Below are 22,700 nucleotides of genomic sequence, written 5' to 3'. Positions count from 1 at the left end.
ACCACTACACCACCAGGGTTTCAGTGCCAAACCCTGTCAATACTATCTCAGAGATATCTCTAGTTTTAACTGGCTTTGTTATCTATTGTACCCCACTTTTCCCTGCTTGAAAAAACAGAAAAAGAAAAGGAAAGAACCTGGAAAGTCTTCCCAGTGCCTTCAGAACCAAGTCCAATCATTTCATATTAAGTCATTTATGATCTGGTCTCCACCTTCCTTTCCAGCCTTTCTTGCAGAGACTGCTAGAGTCCCTACTATTGGCTATACTCAGTATTTTATATACATTGCCTTAATCATCCTCAGTTGGTAGCAGTGTTGCTGAACAAATGCCAGTTTTCAAGGTAAAAAATAAGGAGGGCTGCAATATCTAATTTTCAAAAACTTCAAGAGAGGAAAATGGTGTGGCATCCGCCACATACATCACTGGTAATCAGCCTACATGCTAACAATTCTGAGAACATATTTACTTCATATTTCATTAAAGGAAATCCTGGAAGCTCCCTTAATTCCTATTATCCTCTTTTGTATCATTTATCCCAATACACTTTGACTCTCAGGACTGGTATTGCTTCAGTTTATTGGCAACTACATGTAGGAGGAGAAATGGGAGGGCAAGTTGCAGAAATTTCTGAGTACTTCACTTGACCATGCAGAAAACAGTGTGCTTAAAATCCATGCACTTTTCTGGAATAGCACTGAACAAAGTATTCAGTAAATTGTCAGAGTTTATTGATACATATTCAGGTATGTTAACCACAAAATACATTCAGTTGCCTTTGGTCTTTGGAGAAAAATTTTCAGGTGTGTAATTGAGAATGCCTGCTGATGTAGGGGGAAGACAGGAACGGACTGGACACAAACAAGCAGAACATTTGCATAAAGGCCACAACCCCTCCCTCTTTTTTGGTGAGGTCAGGAAAGTTTATACAAGATTAATTTATTATTTTTTAAAACTCCCAGTCATTGATCATTGGTCCTAAAACATTTTACATTTTCTCTCTATGGAGTTCTGTTCTTCAAAAGGAAATTTTTATTCTGTAGAAATTCCCGTAACTTTTATCTCTGTTTCTGTTAATTCATTCATTAAGGCTTTTTCCCCTAGGAAAACATAATGGGTTTGCTAAGTAGATGTTGCTTTCCTAGCAATGCTGCCTTGAATGCCCCATTCTCTCTTCACTGTTGCCTGTTATTGTCACTATATGCACATAGTAAACCTATATTGTAAGGCTATAGGGTTAGTTGAGGAGTGGTCCAAATAAGTTGATAAGGAGATACTTGAATATATAATCAAGCAAGTGTCTGGTAAATGGGCAAATGGAAACTTCGTAAGCAGTCAATGACTGGAAGGCAACTTTGGTACAGGAAGGAAAAAAAACTCTTCAGTGACGTGGCAGGGAGATGATGTGGCTTCCAGGATGCCATTCAGCATGGAGGCCATGTAGCCACCTGCCTTGAACGTAGGGTGGAAAAGATACTCTTGACTGAAGGGCTAGTCTTTGCGTAAGCTAGCAGACAAGCTGCAGGCAACCCAGAACTAATTTAAAAACTGAAAAATGAAGGGTCAAAAGCCCAGTATTTCAGAGCTGCTAAGTTGGAGTCAACTCAATGGCAATGGCTTTTACTTCTATTCTTGGCCAGATTTGACATTTTTTTAGGATAAAATAATCGTGCTTTATGTCTTCAGCGATTGTTCTTTTAATTTTTCTTTCTAAATATTCGGAAATTTTCAAGCTTTCAGCACTACATTAGATTGGGGGATTTTGGTCAGCTCCAAGACAGAGTGGCTGAAGAAAACAATAGAACCTTCCAAACTTAAACCTTCAGTGTTGACGACTTGCCTTACCCCACTGGAACTTGCCCTACCCATTGTCCCCTTTCCTGCCCATCTAAATATCTACTCCCTTCTAGGCTTCTTACGAAAACCACCCAGCCCAAAGGGAACCCATCCTACCATGCTAAACCTCAGGCCTCCCTCAGGTGGTCTGTTCTGCTGCCAAATCACCACTCTCACCACCACTCCCATTGACAAATATCAACATTCAACATGTACAATTCCAAACTCACAGAAGTGATCATTGTTGTTGTTGTTAGGTGGTGTCAAGTTGGCTCCGACTCATAGCAACCCTATGTACCACAGAACGAAACAGGGCCCGGTCCTGCGCCATGCTTGCAATCATTATGCTTGAGCCCGTTGTTGGAGCCACTATGTAAATCCATCTCATTGAGAGGGTCTTCCACTTTTCTGCTGACCCTGTATTTTTTCAAGCATGATGTCCTTCTCCAAGGACTGATTCCTCCTGACTACATGTCCAAAGTGTATAAGATGCAGTCTCACCATCCTTGCTTCTAAGGGGCATTCTAGTTGTACTTCTTCCAAGATGGATTTGTTCGTTCTTTTGGCAGTCCATGGTATATTCAATATTCTTCTCCAACACCACAGTTCAAAGGTGGACTTCCTTATTCACATTGTCCAGCTTTCATGTGCATATGATGCAATTGAAAATACCATGGCTTTGGTCAGGTGCACCTTAGTCTTCAAGGTGACATCTTTGCTTTTCAACTCTTTAAAGAGGTCCTTTGCAGCAGATTTGCCCAATGCAATGCATCTGTTGATTTCTTGACTGCTGCTTCCATGGGTATTGATTATGGCTTCAAGTAAAATGAAATCCTTGACAACCTCAATCTTTTTCTGTTTATCATGATGTTTCTTTTTGGTCCAGTTGTGAGAATCTTTGTTTTCTTTGGAAGTTACTGTGATCATTGGAATGATCATTGGAGTTACTTTATTTTTGTATGATTAGTTTTCAGTTTCATATATTATGTGTTAGACAGCAACACCTTCTGGTGAAATATCACATTAGCACATGGAATACGCCAGGCTCTATGAGAAAATTGCAAATATCAAAATAAAGAGAACGAAGGAGGCTACATGTCAATAGCTTGGCATGTGGTATCAGGAGAATCCTCACTCATATAAGATCTTTCTTTGTTCTTGCAAAGGAGGTAAAAAGCAAATTTTTTATTCATACAGCAAAATTCTTCAAAAGATTTCAAAGAGTTTTACTGTAAGTATGAGTATAAAAATGGGGCAGTCAGTGGATGATAAGTGGTTTTTTATAAAAAAAAAAAAAAATATCATGTTTGTATGTTGACAGGAATAATCCAGTGGGAAGAAAAAAACCAAAGATGTAGGAGAGTAAGAGGACAATTTTTGGGGGAAACATCTTTGAGAGGAGAAAAAGGATGGAATCCATTGCATAAGTGAAGGGATTGACTTTAGATGTATGCATCAAAAACCAAACCCACTGCCGTCGAGTCGATTTCGACTCATAGCGACCCTATAGGACAGAGTAGAACTGTCCCATAGAGTTTCCAAGGAGCACATGGGGTATTTGAACTGCCAACCTCTTGGTTAGCAGCCGTAGCACTTAACCACTATGCCACCAGGGTTTCCAGATGTAAGCACAGGCCATCAGGTAATCACAGGAATGAAAACAGAGTCTGAGCACAGATGCAGCCAACGATGAGCAGATGTGGTGCTGGGAGTTCGTGGATTTTTCTTCTGGCTTCTCTGGCACTCAATAAAATACAAAGCAAGGTCATCATCTGAGAGTGAAAATGGGCAAGAAGGTACAGGAGATCTGGAAAAAGAGAAGTGTATAGTTCTTCAGGGGAGTGGGAAGTTGAATGGACAAAGGAAATGTGGTATGATTTTATCTAAGGACTATTTGAAATTCATGGAGCCCTGGTGGAGCAGTGTTTAAAAGTTTGGCTGCTAACCAAAATGTCAGCAGTTTGAATCCACCAGCCACTCCTTTGAAACCCTATGGGGCAGTTCTACTCTGTCCTATAGGGTTGCCATGAGTTGGAATCAACTCGACAGCAATGAGTTTGGTTTGGTTTTGTTTTGATTTTTTGAAGTTCATGGTCATAAATTTAAAGTAAGTCCTAATGATGGTTTTCCCCCACCATGTGCAGCTGTAAGAATGAAGATAAGAATTGGGCAGAGGAGACCCTGGTGGTATAGTGGTTAAGAGCTATGGCTGCTAACCAAATGGTCAGCAGTTCAAATCCACCAGGCCCTCCTTGGCAATGGGTTTGGTTTTTAACCATGGTCTCGGGGAACATCTACTTCAATTGACATAACATAGTTTATAAAGAAAATGTTCTACATTCTACTTTGGAGAGTAGTGTCTGGGGTCTTCACGGCCTATAAGTGGCCATCTAAGATACTCCACTGGTCTCACCACTTTGGGAGCAAGGGAGACTGAAGACGACTAAAGACACAAGGGAAAGACTAGTCCAAAGGGCTAATGGACCACAACTACCATGGCCTCCAACAGTCTGAGTCCAGTATAACTAGATGGTACCCGGTTACCACCACTGACTGCTCTGACAGGGATCACAATAGAGGGTCCCAGACACAGCTGGAGAAAAATGTAGAACAAAATTCTAACACAAAAAAAGACCAGACTTACTGGCCTGACAGAGATTGAAAAGCCTTGAGAGTATGGCCCCCGATACTCTTTTAGCTCAGTAATGAAGTCACTCCTGTGGTTCACTATTCAGCCAAAGATTAGATAGGCCCATAAAACAAAATGAGACTGAAGGGGCACCCCAGCCCAAGGGCAGGGACAAGAAGGCAAGAGGGCACAGGAAAGTTAGTAATAGGGAACCCAAGGTGGAGAAGGGAGAGTGTTGATATGTTCTGGGATTGTTAACCAATGTCATAAAACAGTATGTGTACTAACCCTTTAATAAGAAGCTAATTTGTTCTGTAAATGTTTATCTAAAGTACAATTAAAAAAAAAGAATAGGGCAGAGGATTGGATTTAACTGAGTTTGTGGCTTTGCATATCAAGTACAACAACTAAGGAGCAAAAGAATTGTAGATGTATCACCCTAAAGGGCCAGACAATATTGAAATTCTTTCTCAAAGATACCTACATTTTCCATTGATTGATTATTTATTTATATTTATGAATATAAAAATTCATGTTGATGCTAAAATTATCTGAGAATACAAACATTGCTAAAACATACTTCATACATAAAACATCACCTTCATGTTGGAATTGACTCGACTGCACTGGGTTTGGTTTTTGTTTTTGTTTTGTTTTTTTTCATAAAGGAATTTTCTGTTTATCTTTTCACTCAGGATATTTTCTTTAATAAGATGACCGTGTGCCAAGCCTCTGATGTCAGGCACTGTGGAAGAGGGCAGACATTTAAAAGGGTAGTTACAATAATGTAGGTAGGTAAGACATATGAAGCCATTTTTTGTAGTCTAATGATTTTAAAACAAATCTAACACATACACATATTGTAACAGATGCATTAATATTTCCACAGGCATTTCTATTAATTCACTTAATGAATATGTATTGCATATCTGTCATGTAAAAACACTGTATTAGGTACACACCAAGGTGAGTTGGGGGCAGCATTACAATAGAGATCTTCAATGTATTTTCAGTGTAAAGGAGGAAACTCATATATTTACAATAAATTATTATGCAAGACACGTCAAAGAAAGTACTAGGACATGAGTTCCATTACCTTTGTTTATCTCATTTACTGCTATATATCATAGTGAGACCAAAGCACAGTAGGCACTTTATTGGTGAGTCAGTGAATGAAATAGAGATATGAACCACACTGGAGGAACACAGGGAACGAGGAATGAATTCTAAATCTGGGATCTGAGAAAGCTTAGGAGAGAAGGTAATAACTGAGCTGGTCCTCAAAGGAAAAGTTGTTGTCGTTAGCTGCTATCAAGTCAGCCCCCAACTCATGATGACCCCATGCACAACAGAACAAATGCTGCCCAGTCCTGCACCATCCCCATGATCGGTTGCCAATATAACCATTGTGATCCATAGGGCTTTCGTTGGCTGATTTTCAGAAGTAGACTGAAACCTGTTCAACATCATAGCAACCTGCAAGCCTCCACTGATGGAGGGGTGCTGGCTGCACATTAGATGCATTGGCTGGAATCAAACATGGATCTCCTGCCTAGAAAGCAAAAATTCTACCATTGAGCCACCACTGCCCAATAAACAGAGAAGCATGAGATGAGCACTGCAGCATGGAAACACAGGAAGCCTTCAGAATACACTTATAGCCTAGTGAGAGCACGGAGGAGTAGTATAGTGAACGATCACATTAGAAAGCAAGGGTGAGACGAGGAAGTGGGGTGTGTATATTATCAGATAAAGGGGCTCTTATTGAGTACTAACAATGGGCCAGACACTGTTTTGAGTGCTTCCCATGCTGTCACTCATTTAATCTCACAGAAACGTTATAAGGGAGGTGTTATTATTACGCATTCCCCATTTTATACATGAGGCAACTCAGATTCAGAGAGGTCATGTACATCCAAGTTACAAAGTTAGTAGGTAAATAGAGCTTGCACCCATACTCTTATAACTCTTGTGAACCAATGATACTGTTAAACATTTTGAATAGTTGAATGATATTTTATGATTTGTTTTGCTACTTCTTTTTTCTTTCACAAATATGAATATATTTAGTTACATTTAGAAAGTAAGCACCTTGTATATTATGTTCCTGGTCTGCATTTAAAGTTCTAAATATTCAAATGTGTATTAATTTCCATTTTGTCCTTTTCTTATCCAATAATATGACTGATTGCCACAACTATTGGCTTAAGTGTTGTTTTTGTGGTGTTTAACCTAAAACTTAAAATAGCACAATTGCATTTATTTTTTCCCAAATTCATAAGATATTTAACTAAATTTTCTAATATTCATATACTCTGGAAAATTTTTTTTTCTGAAGTCACTTTGTCCTCCTCGTCTCTTAGCAACTTTTAACTGCTCCCAAAGGCAGTTGATGCTAGCAACCAATTCATCATCATACAGGCTATACTCACGCTTTACCATCATCTTAGAGAAATATTTTCTGTTTCTAAAAATTTCCCAATCTTCTATTACATATGGAGACCCTGGTGGCATAGTGGGTAAGAGCTATGGGTGCTAACCAAAATGTTAGCAGTTCGAATCCACCAGGTGCTCCTTGGAAACTCTATGGAGCAGTTCTGCTCTTACAGGGTCGCTATGAGTTGGAATCACCTTGACGGCAATGGCTTTGGTTTGGTTTTGGTTTTTTATAGTAACTATTTCCATACTCAGTTTATTCTCATTAAACTTTGGTCTGACATGAGACTATATTGGCATCTCCTTTCTGGAGGGGGGATGAGAGGGCAGAGGGGGCCAGAAGTTGGCCGAATGAACACAAGGAGAGAGAGTGGAGGGAAGAACTATGCTGTCTTATTGGAGGGAGAACAATTAGGAGTGTATGTCAAGGTGTATGTAAATTTTTTTATGAGAGGCTAACCTGATTTGGAAACTTTCACTTAAAGCACAATAAAAAAATAAAATTAAATAAAAATTAATTAAAACAAACAAAAAAAACTTTGGTCTGCACTTTCCAAATACTTATTATTGTTGTTGTCGTTGTTAGGTGGAGCTGAGTCAGTTCCGACTCATAATGACATTATTTACAGCAGAACAAAACACTGCCCAATCCTGCACCATCCTCATAATTTTTGTTATGCTTAAGCACATTTTGCAGCCACTGTGTCAATCCATCTGGTTGAGGGTCTTCCTCTTTTTCGCTGACCCTCTCCTTTACCAAGCATGATGTCCTTCTCCAGGGATCGATCTCTCCTGATAACACGTCCAAAGTATGTGAGGCTAAGTCTCACCATCCTCCCTTCTAAGGAGCATTCTGGCTGTACTTCTTCCGAGACCAATTTGTTCGTTCTTTTGGCATTCCGTGGTATATTCAACGTTCTTCACCAACACCATAATTCAAAAGCATCAACTCCTCTTGGGTCGTCCTTATTCACTGTCCAGCTTTTGCATGCATATGAGATGAATGAAAACACCATGGCTGGGGTCAGGCACATTTTAGTCCTTTAAGTGACCTCTTTGTCTTTTAACACTTTAAAGAGGTCTTTTGCAGCAGATTTGCCCAATGCAATGCGTCTTTTGATTTCTTGACTGCTGCTTCCATGGGCACTGATTGTGAATCCAAGTAAAATGAAATCCTTAACAACTTCAATCATTTCTCCATTTATCATGATGTGGCTTATTGGGCTAGTTAATGAGGATTTTTGTTTTCTTTATGTTGATGTGTAATCCATATTGAAGGCTGTAGTCTTTGATCTTCATCAGTAAGTGCTTCAAGTCCTCTTCACTTTCAGCAAGCAAGGTTGTATCACCTGCATAACTGTCCAAATACTTACATAAAATAAAAACATCAAACTCATGAAAATGCATCCAAAGAATCCTTAAAAGTCAAGTTCGATATCAATATTACAATTTATGCAGCACTCTGAAGATCAGCATCTAATACATTCTAGTTGCTTTACTCAAGAATGCTTTCGTTAGCTCCAACAAATCTAATTTCTTTTTACCTCATTGAAATCTATAATACTGTATGTTTCAAGTCTTTAATTTTTTATTTATTTTATTTGAAATCATTGAGATAGACAAGTGTGGTGGGTCTCATAAATATCCTTGGACCCAGGTAACCCTACATCCCTGTTCTTAGACACCTTTCCCACCTCTTTCATAGAGATGACTTAGGACAGAAGTGCAGGTAGAAGATTCTGATCCTAGCCCAAGCTATAGTATCATCACAGGAGGTCCCTGTGGTTGGCTTTATACAACTTAGGATAGAGCAAGATGAGGTATTCAATTCTCATGTGGTACAAAAAACCACAAAAAGGTGGAAAATGTTTAACTTAAAGTAGGGAAAATATGAGGACCTTTCATGGAAGTGTCAGTAGCTTGCTCTTTACTATACCAGAGGACAGAAATAGAACTAATGGGTAGAAGTTACTGGTACATAATTCCAGCTCAAATGAAATAAATATCTAAGTGGAGCAATTCAAAACTGGAAAAGAGTAGTTACTTCGTAGAGGAGGGAGATAACCATATGTAGAGTATTTTTCTCAGGTCTCGTCTAGCAATGAAATTTTGAAAATAAGGTGAACATATAATTTATTTTCCAAACAGAGACACTGCGTTGGGAGTCCTCAAGACCGTTCTCAGGCTCGATGATTCACTAGAAGGACTCACAGACTCAGAAAGCTGTTGTACTCAAGGTTACAGTTTATTACAGCAATGGATACATACCAAAATCAGCAAAGGGAAAGGTGCATGGGAAAAGTCCAGGAGAAACCAAGTGCAAGTTTCCAGGTGTTCCCTCCCAGTGCAGTCACACGAGAATAAGCTTAATTCCCCTCTGAAATAATGTAAGACAACTGCAAAGTATTGTTAGCCAGGGAAGCTCACCCAAGCTCTGATATCCAAGGATTTTACCTGGGGTCAGTTACATAAGCATGCAGCACTCATGTGACTGACCTTAGCTACTCAGACTCCAGCCCCTCCCATCCTGAGCAAAAATAGGCATTCACCATAAAGCACATTTTTAGAATAAACTATCCAGTAAAGCACTCAGCTGCTAACTGAAAGGCCAGCAGTTCGAAACCCACCAGCTTCTCTGTGAGAGAAAGATGTGGCAGTCTGTGTCCATAAAGATTTCAACCTTGGATACCCTGTGTGGCAGTTCTACTCTGTCTTATGGGGTCTCTAGGAGTTGGAATCAAGTTGAAGGCAATGGGTTTGGGTTTTTTTTTTTTTTATAAATCTGGTCAAACTGATACCAAGTAGCCTAAGGCCTCAGGCATTCACCATAAATACAGCTTGGCCCAAGGCCTCAGACCAACAACAACAATCTAATGAGACAGAATGTTTCCAGGGCTCAGAGATCGTCTCCCAGAAGCTGGCCAAGGGTCATCCCTGAAGACAGGTCTGTCCTTGGAATGTGCAGGGTTTGAGCAACCCAGACCTGCGGAGTTACCCCTGTCCTGCACTGACACATCTGAGAATTTGAGAAGGAAAGAATAACAGCCATAAACCAGGATATTCCAGGCAAACCAGGAGACATGTCCCCTGATTTACCCTAATTATAAACTACCAGTTCTATGGACTTCATAAGGTGGAGAATAGAGAAAAACAAACCTCAGTAGGGGAAAGAGGACAAGTGGGAGCTCATGGGAGTGCTCTGAAGCAGGGCAAATCTGTGGTCTTCTTGCCCCCTTTCTACTACTACCCTAATTGGATGAAGTATAAGACCCTGATCGAACAGGACCTATTTGAGTGAATCTGGATATAAGCAAAGTGTTAAGTACCAGGGGATCTGACTGGGGAAAATTCCAGGACAGGGACATTGTTCCCAGAGCCAGAGTGGGATAAACACTGTTCCCAATCCAAGTTTTTCAGAGAAATCTACCAGAGTATGACAGAAAAGCAAGAAAAGGATCACCCCCAAAGGACTGAACATTGCGTGCGAAGTGGAGAGCAGGTGCAGCATAATGGCAGGACTCCCCATAAAGCTAGCAGGCACCACAAGAGGAGTGGAGAAGTGCAGTGTATGAGGAGTAGGATTTCCTGAAGTATGGTCTGCTTCTACGCTGGATAGGCCTAGAATTATCCAATGGTGTACAGGTTTTCTCTCATTCTTATTGGTAATTGAAATATAATTACAAAAACTTACTTTAGCACTACTGTAGTCTATGAAGTATTTGAAAGGACTACTAAAATTAACATTCCTAAGCTAAAATTTGCATTTTAGTAGCTGTAGCGAGCACCAGTGGTTGCCTACTCAGTACTCTCCCCCTCTTCCACTTTGCCCCAGTGTGATATGGGCACCTTCCATTTTGCCACACAGCCAACCTGCTGCAGGGAGGAAAACGTACTCTGAGATGGAGCTGTTCCTGGTAATCTCATCCCCTGCCCTGTGATGACTCAACTCAACAGCACTGGCATATCCTTTGGCAACCAGCTACAATACCTAAGTCAGCGTGACTTCAGGGAAAGGCTATTTTTTGACATGAACAAGGAAAAGTTTGCTGTTCCAGTAGCTGCTGGCAGCCATCAGGGGAATTTGGTGAAAGCCTGCCTGCAAACAAAGTTACCATGTAAGGGACAGAGCCAAGAGAAAAGCAGAAAGGCAGAACCAGAGCTCCATTTTCACCAGGTCTGGGACATTCCCTACCTCTGGCTTTTCTTTGTATGCGATAATAACTTTCTTATTGTTTTAGCCAGTTTGAGATGGGTTATTTGGACTCTAGCTAAAAATATCTTTAACCCATTGCCGTCGAGTCTATTCCAATGCACAGCAACCCTATAGGACAGAGTAGAACTGCCCTATAGGGTTTCCAAGGAGCACCTGGTGGATCTGAACTGCTGACCTGTTGGTTAGCAGCCAAGCTCTTAACCACTACACCATCTTTAGGGATCCATAAAACTATATAATTCCTAATCTTTTCTGCATATGGGAATCACCCAGGGATGTTCAAAAATTATTGATGCCTGTGTTCCAATCAGAGACTATGATTTAATTGGTCTGGAATTTGGCTGGGTGAGTAAATTATTCTCTAAACTCCCTCCCTTCCTGGAGATTCTTTCCTAAGAATTCACCCCATTGCCCAAACCAGTGGAGCATTCTGAGACTCCTCAAAAGGCACAGAGAATATGTGCTCCCAGCAGGACTCTCTCCATCATCCCATAATAAAGGAGGGACTTCTCTGCTTTACAGCAAGATTTGAGTTGCTCTCCAGCTAACCCGCTTGGATTTATACTTGTTCAGCTTGATTTCCTTGTCTGTACCACAGTTCGGAAGATACGGGTTCAACACTAAGTAGATAAGCGGCAAGTTCAGTGAAGGGTAAGACAATACACAATACTGGTGAAGCCAGCACAACTTGTACAAGGCAAGGTCATGGAAACTCCATAGACACATCCGAACTCCCTGAGGGACCAAATTACTGGGATGGGGGTTGTGGGAACCGTGGTCTCAGGGAACATCGAGTTCAATTGGCATAACATAGTTTATAAAGAAAATGTTCTACTTTCTACTTTGGAGAGTAGCGTCTGGGGTCTTAAAAGCCTGTGAGCGGCCATCTAAGATACTCCACTGGTCTCACCCCTTTGGGAGCAAGGAAGAAAGAAGAAAACTAAAGACACAAGGGAAAATTTAGTCTAAAGGACCACAACTACCACAGCCTCCACCAGTCTGAGTCTAGTACAATTAGATGGTGCCTGGCTACCATCACTGACTGCTCTGACAGGGATCACAATAGAGGGTCCCAGACAGAGCTGGAGAGAAACGGAGAACAAAATTCTAACTCACAAAAAAAGACCAAACTTACTGGCCTGACAGAGACTAGAGAAGCCCCGAGAGTATGGCCTCCAGACACCCTTTTAGCTCAGTAATGAAGTCACTCCTGATGTTCATCCTTCAGCCAAAGATTAGACAGACCCATAAAACAATGAGACTAAAGGAACATACCAGCCCCGGGACAAGGACTAGAAGGCAGAAGGGAACAGGAAAGCTGGTAATAGGGAACCCAATGCCAAGAAGCAAGAGTGTCGGCATGTCGTGGGGTTATTAATCAATGTCATAAAACAATATATGTACAAACTGTTTAATGAGAAGCTAGTTCTGTAAACCTCCAACTAAAGTACAATAAAAAAAAAAAAAAGAAGATATGGGTTCAAGAGTCTTCCCTAAAAAAATAGGAATACTAATCCCTGTAAACCACATGCTTAGGGTCTCAACTGTCATAGTTAGTGGTCCCAACTGTTCATCAATAGATATTTTTTTAAAGGATAGAAGGTCAAAGAAAAGAGAGATGAAATAGGAGAGAAGGACTTGAGTTCTGGCTACACCATTAACACACATTCTGACACTGCTAAGCCTCAGTACCCTGTTGTTTGTTGTTGTTGTGTGCCATGGAGTCAGTTCTGACTCATAGGACAGAGCAGAACTGCCCCCATAGGGTTTCCTAGGCTGTAACCTTTACAGGAGCAGATCTCCTGCTCTTTTCTCCCATAGTACCACTGGTGGGCTCCAACCGCCAACCTTTCAGTTAGCAGCCAAGTATATTAAACTGAGAAAAACAGTATCTGTTCTACCTATATAACAGAGTTTTTGTGAGCATGACATGAGATAATACACCAAAAAAATTAGAAACAGAAAAGTGCTTTAGGAATCTAAGACATTATTATGAGGGGTCCAGAAAATTAAAAATGAAGTCTAGACCTAACCCTAAAACAGTAGTGCCAGCAGGATGAGATGGCCTGGGGAGGTATGTCTCTGCCCACCTTCTCTCTTTGCCTTCCCTTCATCCTTCCTCCCATCACCCCCATACAACAGCAAGCTTGCTCTGCAAATGTAACTCTCAGGCATTTCTTTGCCCCCACTCACTTTCAACCAGATTGCCACCATTTGAGCCCTCCTTTTTTTTTTTTTTTTTTTTTACAGATGTCCTAGGGCTGCCACTAATAGGCAGGGAAGTTATTGCATTGCATTTTTTCCTGTAGGTTTTTATAAGCACTCCACTTCCTCATCAAGAGTATACCTCTGGGTACCACAATGCTTCATCATTCCCCACTTGAATTATAATTTCTATCAAAAGACGTATCTCTCAGAAGGCTTGAGTGCTAAGCAGAAAGTGATTTTTAAAGAGATGTGTGGGAAATGGCTTCAATATTTGGCAGTTCCTAAAGGCAAGATGATTTGGGATGTTGTTTTTAAAAAAATGTGTATTTGATCAGTTCATTGTGCTATTTTCTAATTCCTGAAAATGCCTCATGATTAGAAAACTGTATTTGGCAATTGCACCAAGGTAGTTATTTTGTCTCATTCACTTATCCATATATGTCACATGTAACACATAAGTGTATATATTCACTAGGAAATCAATCTTTCTTTTGCAGATATCTCCATTAAAATATATCCTTCTGAAGCCAAAGATATAGACAATGCCCCAAGAATTGAGACAAGTGAAAGTCCTGCAAAAATGTACAAAGTGTCAACTATGAGACAAATATTTGATTTGGCAAAGCATCGAACAAAAAGATCAGCATTTTTCCCAACTGGGGTTAAAGTCTGCCCACAGGAATCCATGAAACAAATTTTAGCCAGTCTTCAAGCTTATTATAGATTGAGAGGTAAGGAAAGAGATGAAACCTCTTTAGTCTTTTTGTTCTTTTTACCCCCTCCCTTTCATTCCTCTATAGGTTGTCTTCAGCAAAAAACTTCCAAATGCTCTCATTTAGCCACAAGAGTTGTAAAAATTGATTAACTAATCTGATAAAAATGAGTAATAACCACTCAAAACCATGGTAGAAATTTGCTCTCAGAGTTTAAAATGTCTTGTGCAACACAGAAACCTGGAGGCATTTAACAAGTCACCAGAAAGTCTTGGTATCTGGGTTTTACCTCTTTGTTTTATTTACGCTAATACCCAATATTGAATTTTGATGTTGTTTCTTATGAAGAGAGAAGCACAGAATGATTGCTGTGTCAGGAACCAGAGCCCGTTGATTTATGACTTAAGATTTCATTTTTTCAAAGAAAACATTACATCCAGATTCTCTCTCGCTCCTTGATATGTTTAAATTGTTTATTATAGGTCCAGAGAAAACCTCTGAAGTTGGGAAACCTGGAGGCACATCCAAATGCAAAGGAGTCACAAATTAACCACAGTTACTAAGACATAGTTCAAGGGCATTAACCGAATTTACAACACAATTACTGTGATTTCCAGCAGAGTTACAGTGCAGTTTTTACCACAAGACAACATAGCAGGATGTTCGTAGTGTTCCCAGAAATCATTATGGAGTTAAATCATACCACAGCCATCAGTGACTGTCTTTTTCATTCACTAAGCACCGATGAAAAAATAGCTTCCTCTAAAAAACAAAAACAAAAAAAACTTTGGTAACTGCTATTAAATACCCCAGGTAGCTCCAAATAATGCAAAGTATCTTGTCTACCTGAAGCCTAAACTCATCCTTACGGGTGAGAGTTGAGGTTTGCACCCTAGATGTTTGCATCCATTCCATAAAGCACAGTCACCCTTGTCTATTTAAAGCCCACTGAGTAGAGAGTTTGGTTCAATTCTAGCCTGTGGCATGTGGCACACAATGGCCACTGAGAACTCATTTCATGATCTTAACCTCCTGGAAATTTACAGGCTGTGACTATAAGATGTTCAAGGGTTGAATTAATTTGGGGAATTCTTACTGCGTTTTGGAGTCATAATTAACAGTCTCAAAAACATCAAGGAACACACTGAGGATGACAAGAAATGGCCATGATACGTGTGAATTATTTAGATGAGCATGCTCCACACTGATCAGATAAATGACACTGGTAAATTCCATATTGTTTTTTATACAGAATTATAAATATATAGTATTTGCATATCAATGAATAGGAACACAACTGTTGCTAACTATTTTCATGTAACTTTTTTTTTCTAATTCTTTAGGACATTCACAAATAGAATTCACTGCAGGTATTTGTAGACTAGACTATTGCTGAAGCTGAATTTTTAGTTCTGAATTTTTATTCTTATTCCTTTATTTTTGATTAGGTTTGCCTCTTTCATTCTTATTTCTCTGGGTGAAACAAACCACACTTTTTCTCCCCACAGCAATGACAGTCCATTATCTTTATGGCAGCACCTGGGTGACAAGAAATTTTACTTTTCATCAACCTGGGTTTCTTAATTCTAACACATTGGTTCACAAAGAAACAAAAAATAAGATCCAGCTACAAAGCAGTGTTTCTTTGACAGAGTAACACACTTACGGCTCTTGTTGCTGCTTTTACAAAATTAACTGTTGGCATCCTTCAAACTTAGCAGGGAAAAACATCACGTTCTGCAAATCAAATGGAATATCAAGCTATTCCTTTTACCAGTGCTTAAACCAAAGCAAGTAAAAATATTCTAAGCTTTGCTGTAGAACTGTAAACATACACATGCCCAGGCACAACTGCAAAAGATGCAAGTTTCTTACTAGTAGTCCCTCATGCTCAACTCTGTGCTCCCCCTAACCCAAATCAAATTCCTTTCTTTATGGCCTCTCTTCTCTCTCTCTCCCTTCCTCCCTCCCTCCCTCCTTCGCTTGCTTTCTCTCTCTCTCTGTCTTCTCCCCCGTATCAAAAGCTAGATCCTCCTTTCACAGTACTCTGTGACTTAGAGAAGTTTAATGATGGAGAGGGTCTAGTTTCTATTCCAAGTGTTATCCACAAACCAGCAGTGTTGCCAACTGAGGGCTTGTTAGAAATGTAGAATCTCAAATCCTACTCCCAGGCCTACTGTCAGGAGCTAGATTTTAACAAGATACCCGGCTAATTTGTTTGCACCTAAAATCTGAAAAGCACTTGTCTAGAGAACATCTAGCCAACACCCTCACAGTACAGACAAGAAAACTGAGGTCTAAGAAGGGGAGGTGATGCATCCACAGCCACAGAACAGAATTAGAACCCAGTGTCTTGCCTCCCATTCCAGTGTCTTATCTATCCATCTAATGTGTGCCCAACACTGTGGTGAGTATTTTCACAAAACCATGGTCTAATTTAATCCTTCCAAATGCAAATGACTTACCTGCCAACCTGGACTTCCAATTACAGAAAACCATGCCTGGTCTCCAGGACACATGATCTCTAGGGTTCTTCCTACCTTATCAAATAGCCTAGCATCTGACATTCAGCAGAAAAGCTGAGACTCTGAGACGGGACTTCATATGTCAACCAGCAAGCATGGGAAGATAGAGGAACTAAGGCTCTGAATTGTTCTAGAATCCCTATGATAATCCCTCTCAGTAGTTTTAGAGAAGGATGACACAGAATAGGTAAATCAAGGGCTAGAAAAATCTATCTTTGAGCCATTTTCAGACCCCTCCCAGCTCTGAGATCCTTCGATGCTTCAACTTTCAAGCATTCTTCTGGTGCTCCCTTAGTAAGGAGGGGGACTCTCCCAGTGGGCCCTGTGCGGGTGCTCCTGTTCTCACAATCCCAGAAGATTCTGTGCCTCCTGGTTTGTGGTAAGTTTCAAAGAGGGCAGAAAAATGACTCCAGAGAGGCCACAGAAAAACCTGCCCCTCAAAAAGAGTCTGAGAAAAATCTACTGTCCCTGTTTCATCCTTAACATTTTGATCCCAATACTCCAGGGAGATCATTCTTAAAGTAGTGTCAGACACTTGAGCTTCAGGGAGAAACTTCTCTAGGTGCCTTTGTGAAAAGCAGATTCCACGGAAGTGGGGAGTTCTGTGTCCTTCAGATGATGGAAAAGGAGAGGGAAAGGAGGAGGACTGGGAATCTGCAAGCACCAGAAACAAGCACCTCCTACTGGGTGGTTCAGCCTCAGTTTCTCCAATCACATGACAGGGTGCTGCCTGCAGAAATCTCTGCATGGTTGTTGATGTATCCTGAGCTACAAAATATTCAGGAAAATGAACTTCTGTATACGTCTATATTGGACTCAAACAGTGGCATCACAAGGGTTTACTTACACCCCCTCCCCCGCCCTCTCAGACCACACAGAATTCTTAGTAATGTTCTTGGTACAATGTTACTTGTAAATCTTAATTCCCACATTTCACTGAACGTAATGGCAATAGCAGTGACATAAAAAAACAGCAAAATTAAAATTACACCTTTAAATTACAATATCATACCCACAGCCTAACTGTATTTACATTACATAGTTTGATGTGATTAAAGTGAAAATTCTGTAAGAAAACAATAGAATTCTGCGAGATGTTCTTCTGAACCCTCTTGCTTAAGGAGGCTTTGCTCCCAGGCATTGCTCCCCCTCCATTATGCCTTCATGACGCAGCAGCTCAAGTCACAGCCAGGACCCGTTCCAGTCATAGCCAGAAGGACCGCAGGAGATGGGGTGGAAGGCGAACTGCTGTGGTGTGGGGCACTGGACCAGAGGCAGCCAGGCGGCCCAGGGGCTGCCAACGGGACTTCAGGCACAGCAGAGCAGCTGCCCAGGTGCTGTAGTTCGAGACCTGCCCATTCGCTGTGCAACCCCAGGATTGCTGCCCAGAAGCGAGTTTGCCCTGCAGTGGCGGATGCCCTGGAAACCCCCTGGCAACTGGGGCTCGGAGTCTCGGGGAAGCGTTGCTACCTGGGGAGTTCTCTTGGACAGCCCTGTTGGAGGATAATGGTTCTGGTGTCACCCCTTCTGACAGTGTCGCCCAATGCGGTACGCAGCCCCCACCCCCCTCCCCCCCGTGGTGCCACTAGACTCAAACACAACAATGATATGAAGATGGCCCAGGACCAGGCAATGGTTCTATTACACATAGCATAGCTACAGTTGGGGCCAACTAGACAGCAACTAACAACAAAAATATACATCCATCTATCTATCTACCTAGAAGTTTGAGTTTGGGCTGTTGGGAACAAAATAGGTTCAAGCTTTAAACTGTACTGAAATAAAAGGAAGACTAAATCTGATACCAAAAACCAACACACCTAAAGGTGTGCCTAACTGGTAAATAGAAGGGATTATCAGATTACATTTTCGAAGATGTTTCACAAGTGGATATCGTCAGTGAGAGTTACAAACACCAAATCCTCAGAGGCAGTGCTAGTTTATGCTAAGTATTGTATCTCCAGTGCTTACATGTTTTGTTTTAACTAAACTAGCAGGTACCTTGAGGAAAGACAGAAGTACAAAATAACAATCCCAAAGGACATGTGACATCTGTAGGTGAGAAAGAGAGCAGGGAAGCTGGTCTGCTCAAACTGGACACACAATTCTTGGGGTTTGGGCAAATCTGCAAACACCCAAGGTTGTTTCCCGCCTACTGATGTGTAGACTCTAGACTGGAGATGGAGGTCCAGAGGAGCTCTGGTGGCGCAGTGATTAAGAGCTGGCTGCTAACCAAAAGGTTAGCAGTTTGAATCCACTAGCCGCTCTTTGGAAACCCTATGGTGCAGTTCTATTCTGGCCTATAGGGTCTCTACGAGTCAGAATTAACTGGACGGCAATGGGTTTGGTTTTTTTGGTTTTGAAGATCCACAGGCTACATGTTCATTGCTGTCAGGAAAGGCATTAAAACTCCCTAATCTTTGCCTGACAGGGGAGAGATCACATTCATAAAAGTGAGTCCTCCAAGGCATGGCTCTCCAGGAGTGCTTACCCTTACCATTGCCCCAAATATGTGAAACTAGAGGGCACAATTTGAGGTGGTGGGGACTGCATGCTCTCCTGGTTTTGGAGATTACAAATTAAAAGATCAATTAGCTTGAAGTTTCCGGTCAAGTTGTTGCTGGTAGGTGAGGTGAGCTTCTATCAGTCTAGAATTCTCTTTGCCTCTGAAAACTAGGAAAAATCCAGAGATAAGAATAAGCGGAGAGGAGGAAAAGCATAGGAGTAAGAATCTCCAAACAGGTCTTCTCACCTTGTTCCTCCCCACATGCCCCTTTTCTCAGCACAGTGCCAAAGTATGTCTTTAGAAAGTCAGATGCCATCAGTCTCTGCCCCAAAGCCCCTAATTGCTTCCCATCCTTCTAGAAGTACACGTCAGCATATTACAGTAGCTTATAAGAGAAGTCATCTAACGTTTTTTGCTCACTTAAGTAATTTTTAAACCATGCACCCCCTTGCACACTTTTCTGTTGAAATTAATATTTTTTCATCATACATTTAAATAACTAGACAGGATGTAACTTTCTATGAGTTGTAAACATTGATATTTAAAAATAAAGCAAGGATTAAAGCATTCTTACGTATCCAGTGGAATCTACCATTGTGACTCTATAAAACCAAACCCAGTGCCGTCGAGTCGATTCTGACTCACAGTGGCCCTATAGGACAGAGTAGAGCTGTCCCATAGAGTTTCCAAAGAGCGCCTGGAGGATTTGAACTGCCGACCCTTTGGTTAGCAACTGTAGCACTTAACAACTACGCCACCAGGGTGACTCTATACTTACTATCAAATATTCTGAACAAGTAGGTGAGCAAACTTTTTTTAACAGTCAGAAATGTCAACTGTTTCCTTTTTCTCCATAAACTCACGATTCCGTTCCACTTCGCCCTCAGATTTTTATCTTAGTGTAATTTATGTTTATGCTTGGAAAGTCTGTTACTGATTGCTCTAAAAAAAAATTCTCAGTAACCAAAATGTGTAGATAAATTGAAATTGTATGTTTTAAATTTATTTCTTGTGACTACGGGTCTTATGTGTAATTTCTCCTGGGTTTAGTTCCATTTATAATATTTTTAAATATATTTGATTAAAACAAATGGCTATATTATCAATTTGATAAATATTGTTAAGTAAATTTTTATTAACAGATGGATGTAGGGTTAGGTACAGTACCACACTGCAAACACAAAATTAAGAGCAGGGCTTTAAAAGGGCCCATGTTAATGAAAGGCTCTGTAGCTTGGGCTTTATTAGCTTCTGCCTCTGTATAGAGGACGCCTGCTTTAGTTTTGATCTTCTATTGGTTCCTGTATCATTCTTATGTTACCTATTGCTAAAAGAGATAGGATTACACATCAATTTTATTCTTATTCTTTTACTTAGTTTTGTTTAAATGCTAAGAAAACTTGCTTACATAATTAAGTAGATGGGAACAAGAACAGAGTTTTGTTATAATAATATCCTTAATTCTTTACATTCCTTTTGCATTACATGTCGACAACCATATCATGATCTATCATCATTTTTAATGATATTTCAACTGTCAACTTCATTAGATCTCCCAGTTTGTTAAAAGCAAAAAATCAGGAACCACCTGAGTTGCAAGTGTCTGTGTTACTCCTCAAATAAGTTCACTCCCTTTTTCAACCTCAACATTATTATTTCGAATTGTCCTTTTGTTTTGCAACCTGAGGGCAATGTGATTAGGGATGGATGAAGCGGGGAAAGGATTATGACCAAAGGGGAAGTGAAAAAGGAGACGTATGTCCTTAGGCAGGCCAATTATAGGGAAGCATGTGTAAAGTTGAGACTTAGAAATTGATTCCCTTTAAACTGAGTGCATGCTTATCCCCTTGAAAGTCTTCAAGTACGGCTGGGCTACCTGTACCCCAGTTTGAAAGCTACTTGTCTACAAGCCCCTGTACAACCTGTTCCCCTCCCTATCTCTTCCTGTCTTCATCTTCTATTACTCTCAATCTTGCTCTAGCCAACACTGACCTCATTACTGTTTCTTTGATGCTCCTATCGCTCTCCAGCCTTGGGGCCTTTGCTTTTCCCAAGCTGCTCAAGCATCAACTTTAGAGTCAGGCCTTCCTAGAACCCTGTTTAAAATTGCAGTCACATACACACACACAATTTCCTATCTTCCTTCTTTTTTTTAAAGTTTTTCTCCATAGCACATAGTAGGTGCTCAATAAAAGTTTGTTAAATGAATTAATTTCTTTGTGCTGTAAATCGGTGTGTCAACATAAAGCCATGAAAGAACTTTCCTTGTTATGAAATTGTGCTTGAGTTGGGGGAGGGAGCTCTTCTTAGGATGTGGCCATGTGGCCATTTTCCAGCCCAATGCCTTTGTATTGCAGTATGTCAGGAAGCAGTATGGGAGGCATATCGGATCTTTCTGGATCGCATCCCTGACACAGGAGAGTACCAGGACTGGGTCAGCATCTGCCAGCAGGAGACCTTCTGCCTCTTTGATATTGGGAAAAACTTCAGCAGCTCCCAGGAGCACCTGGAACTTCTTCAGCAGGTGAGCGTTAAGTTTGGAACACTGAGCGAACAGCTCTCCAGACCTCCTGCCCCTGCCCCTTTTGAACTTGCTTCCACAGTATAAGGAAGCAAGAAGTGCTTGAAGATGTCTGATAAGGCCAACAGGAATTTTATTCTTGCAAAATAATATTGTACAGGCAGGTTGAAATTAAATTGAAGGGAAAACAGAATGAAAATAGATTTCAGCTCTTCAGGTGGCATTATCTCCTGGTAAAATTACTTTTTATCTTTTTTGCAGAGAATAAAACAGAGAAACTTGCCTGAGATGTAAGTACCCAAAATAGAATGCTGCATGCTCTTGACTTTTGATAGATCATATGATGGAGTAAGACTGAGCTATTTTACCTTTGTGATATTATGTCAGCCACCAAAATCTGTGTAGGTTATTTTGACAATTTATGCAGATATTATGTTGAAGATAAATGAGTACATAAAAAAGAAAAGTTGGTAGATATTATAGGCTGAGATAGATCTTTGCATTATATTTGTAGATAAAATGAATTCCTTACTGTGTGAAAAGTACCTAGTGTGTATGTTCACTTGTAAGATATAACCCAGTGCGGAGCAATTAAAATATTTAGAACTTACGGTAAACTATTGGAAAACCTGGTAGCATAGTGGTTAAGTGCTATGGCTGCTAACCAAAAAGTCAGCAGTTCAAATCCACCAGATGCTCCTTGGAAACCGTATGGGGAAGTTCTACTCTGTCCTATAGGGTTGCTATGAGTCAGAATCAACTAGACAGGAACGGGTTTTTATGGTAAACTATTAGTTACATCAGGAAAATATTTAATATAACTAGAGAGCAACTGAATTTCGCACTTTCATTTGGTATTCTGTAAAGTGTTAGTATTTCTCAAACTAGATTACTGAAGCACTGAGCTATATCCTCAACAAGAACTGAATATCAAGGGAGAAAATCAAGATGAAAAACAGGAAAAGGAAAAATGCATTAGATAAAATGATTAAAGAAGAGAGATTATGTTACCAAACTCCAAATTTATAAATTACATACATTTTATAACATCTAAAAATCTAACTCTAAAGATGATAATGCTATGAATAGACAAATTTGGCTGCATGAATTACCAG

General features: G+C 40.4%; 1 protein-coding gene across 1 annotated transcript in view; it reads left to right on the top strand.

The window, feature by feature from the left end:
• Window positions 1-13,173: 13,173 nt before the first annotated feature.
• Window positions 13,174-22,700, top strand: part of IMPG1 (interphotoreceptor matrix proteoglycan 1) — a 127,567-nt gene continuing 118,040 nt past the window's right edge. Inside the window, exons 1-4 of the mRNA XM_049873820.1 lie at window positions 13,174-13,186; window positions 13,818-14,051; window positions 21,422-21,588; window positions 21,847-21,875. Of these exons, the coding sequence (XP_049729777.1) occupies window positions 13,174-13,186; window positions 13,818-14,051; window positions 21,422-21,588; window positions 21,847-21,875 (443 nt within the window). The remainder of the gene's footprint in view (window positions 13,187-13,817; window positions 14,052-21,421; window positions 21,589-21,846; window positions 21,876-22,700) is intronic.

The sequence above is a fragment of the Elephas maximus genome, chromosome 1 (genome assembly GCF_024166365.1).
Source record: "Elephas maximus indicus isolate mEleMax1 chromosome 1, mEleMax1 primary haplotype, whole genome shotgun sequence".
NCBI lineage: Eukaryota > Metazoa > Chordata > Mammalia > Proboscidea > Elephantidae > Elephas > Elephas maximus.
This window is presented reverse-complemented; position numbering and strand designations above follow the sequence as displayed.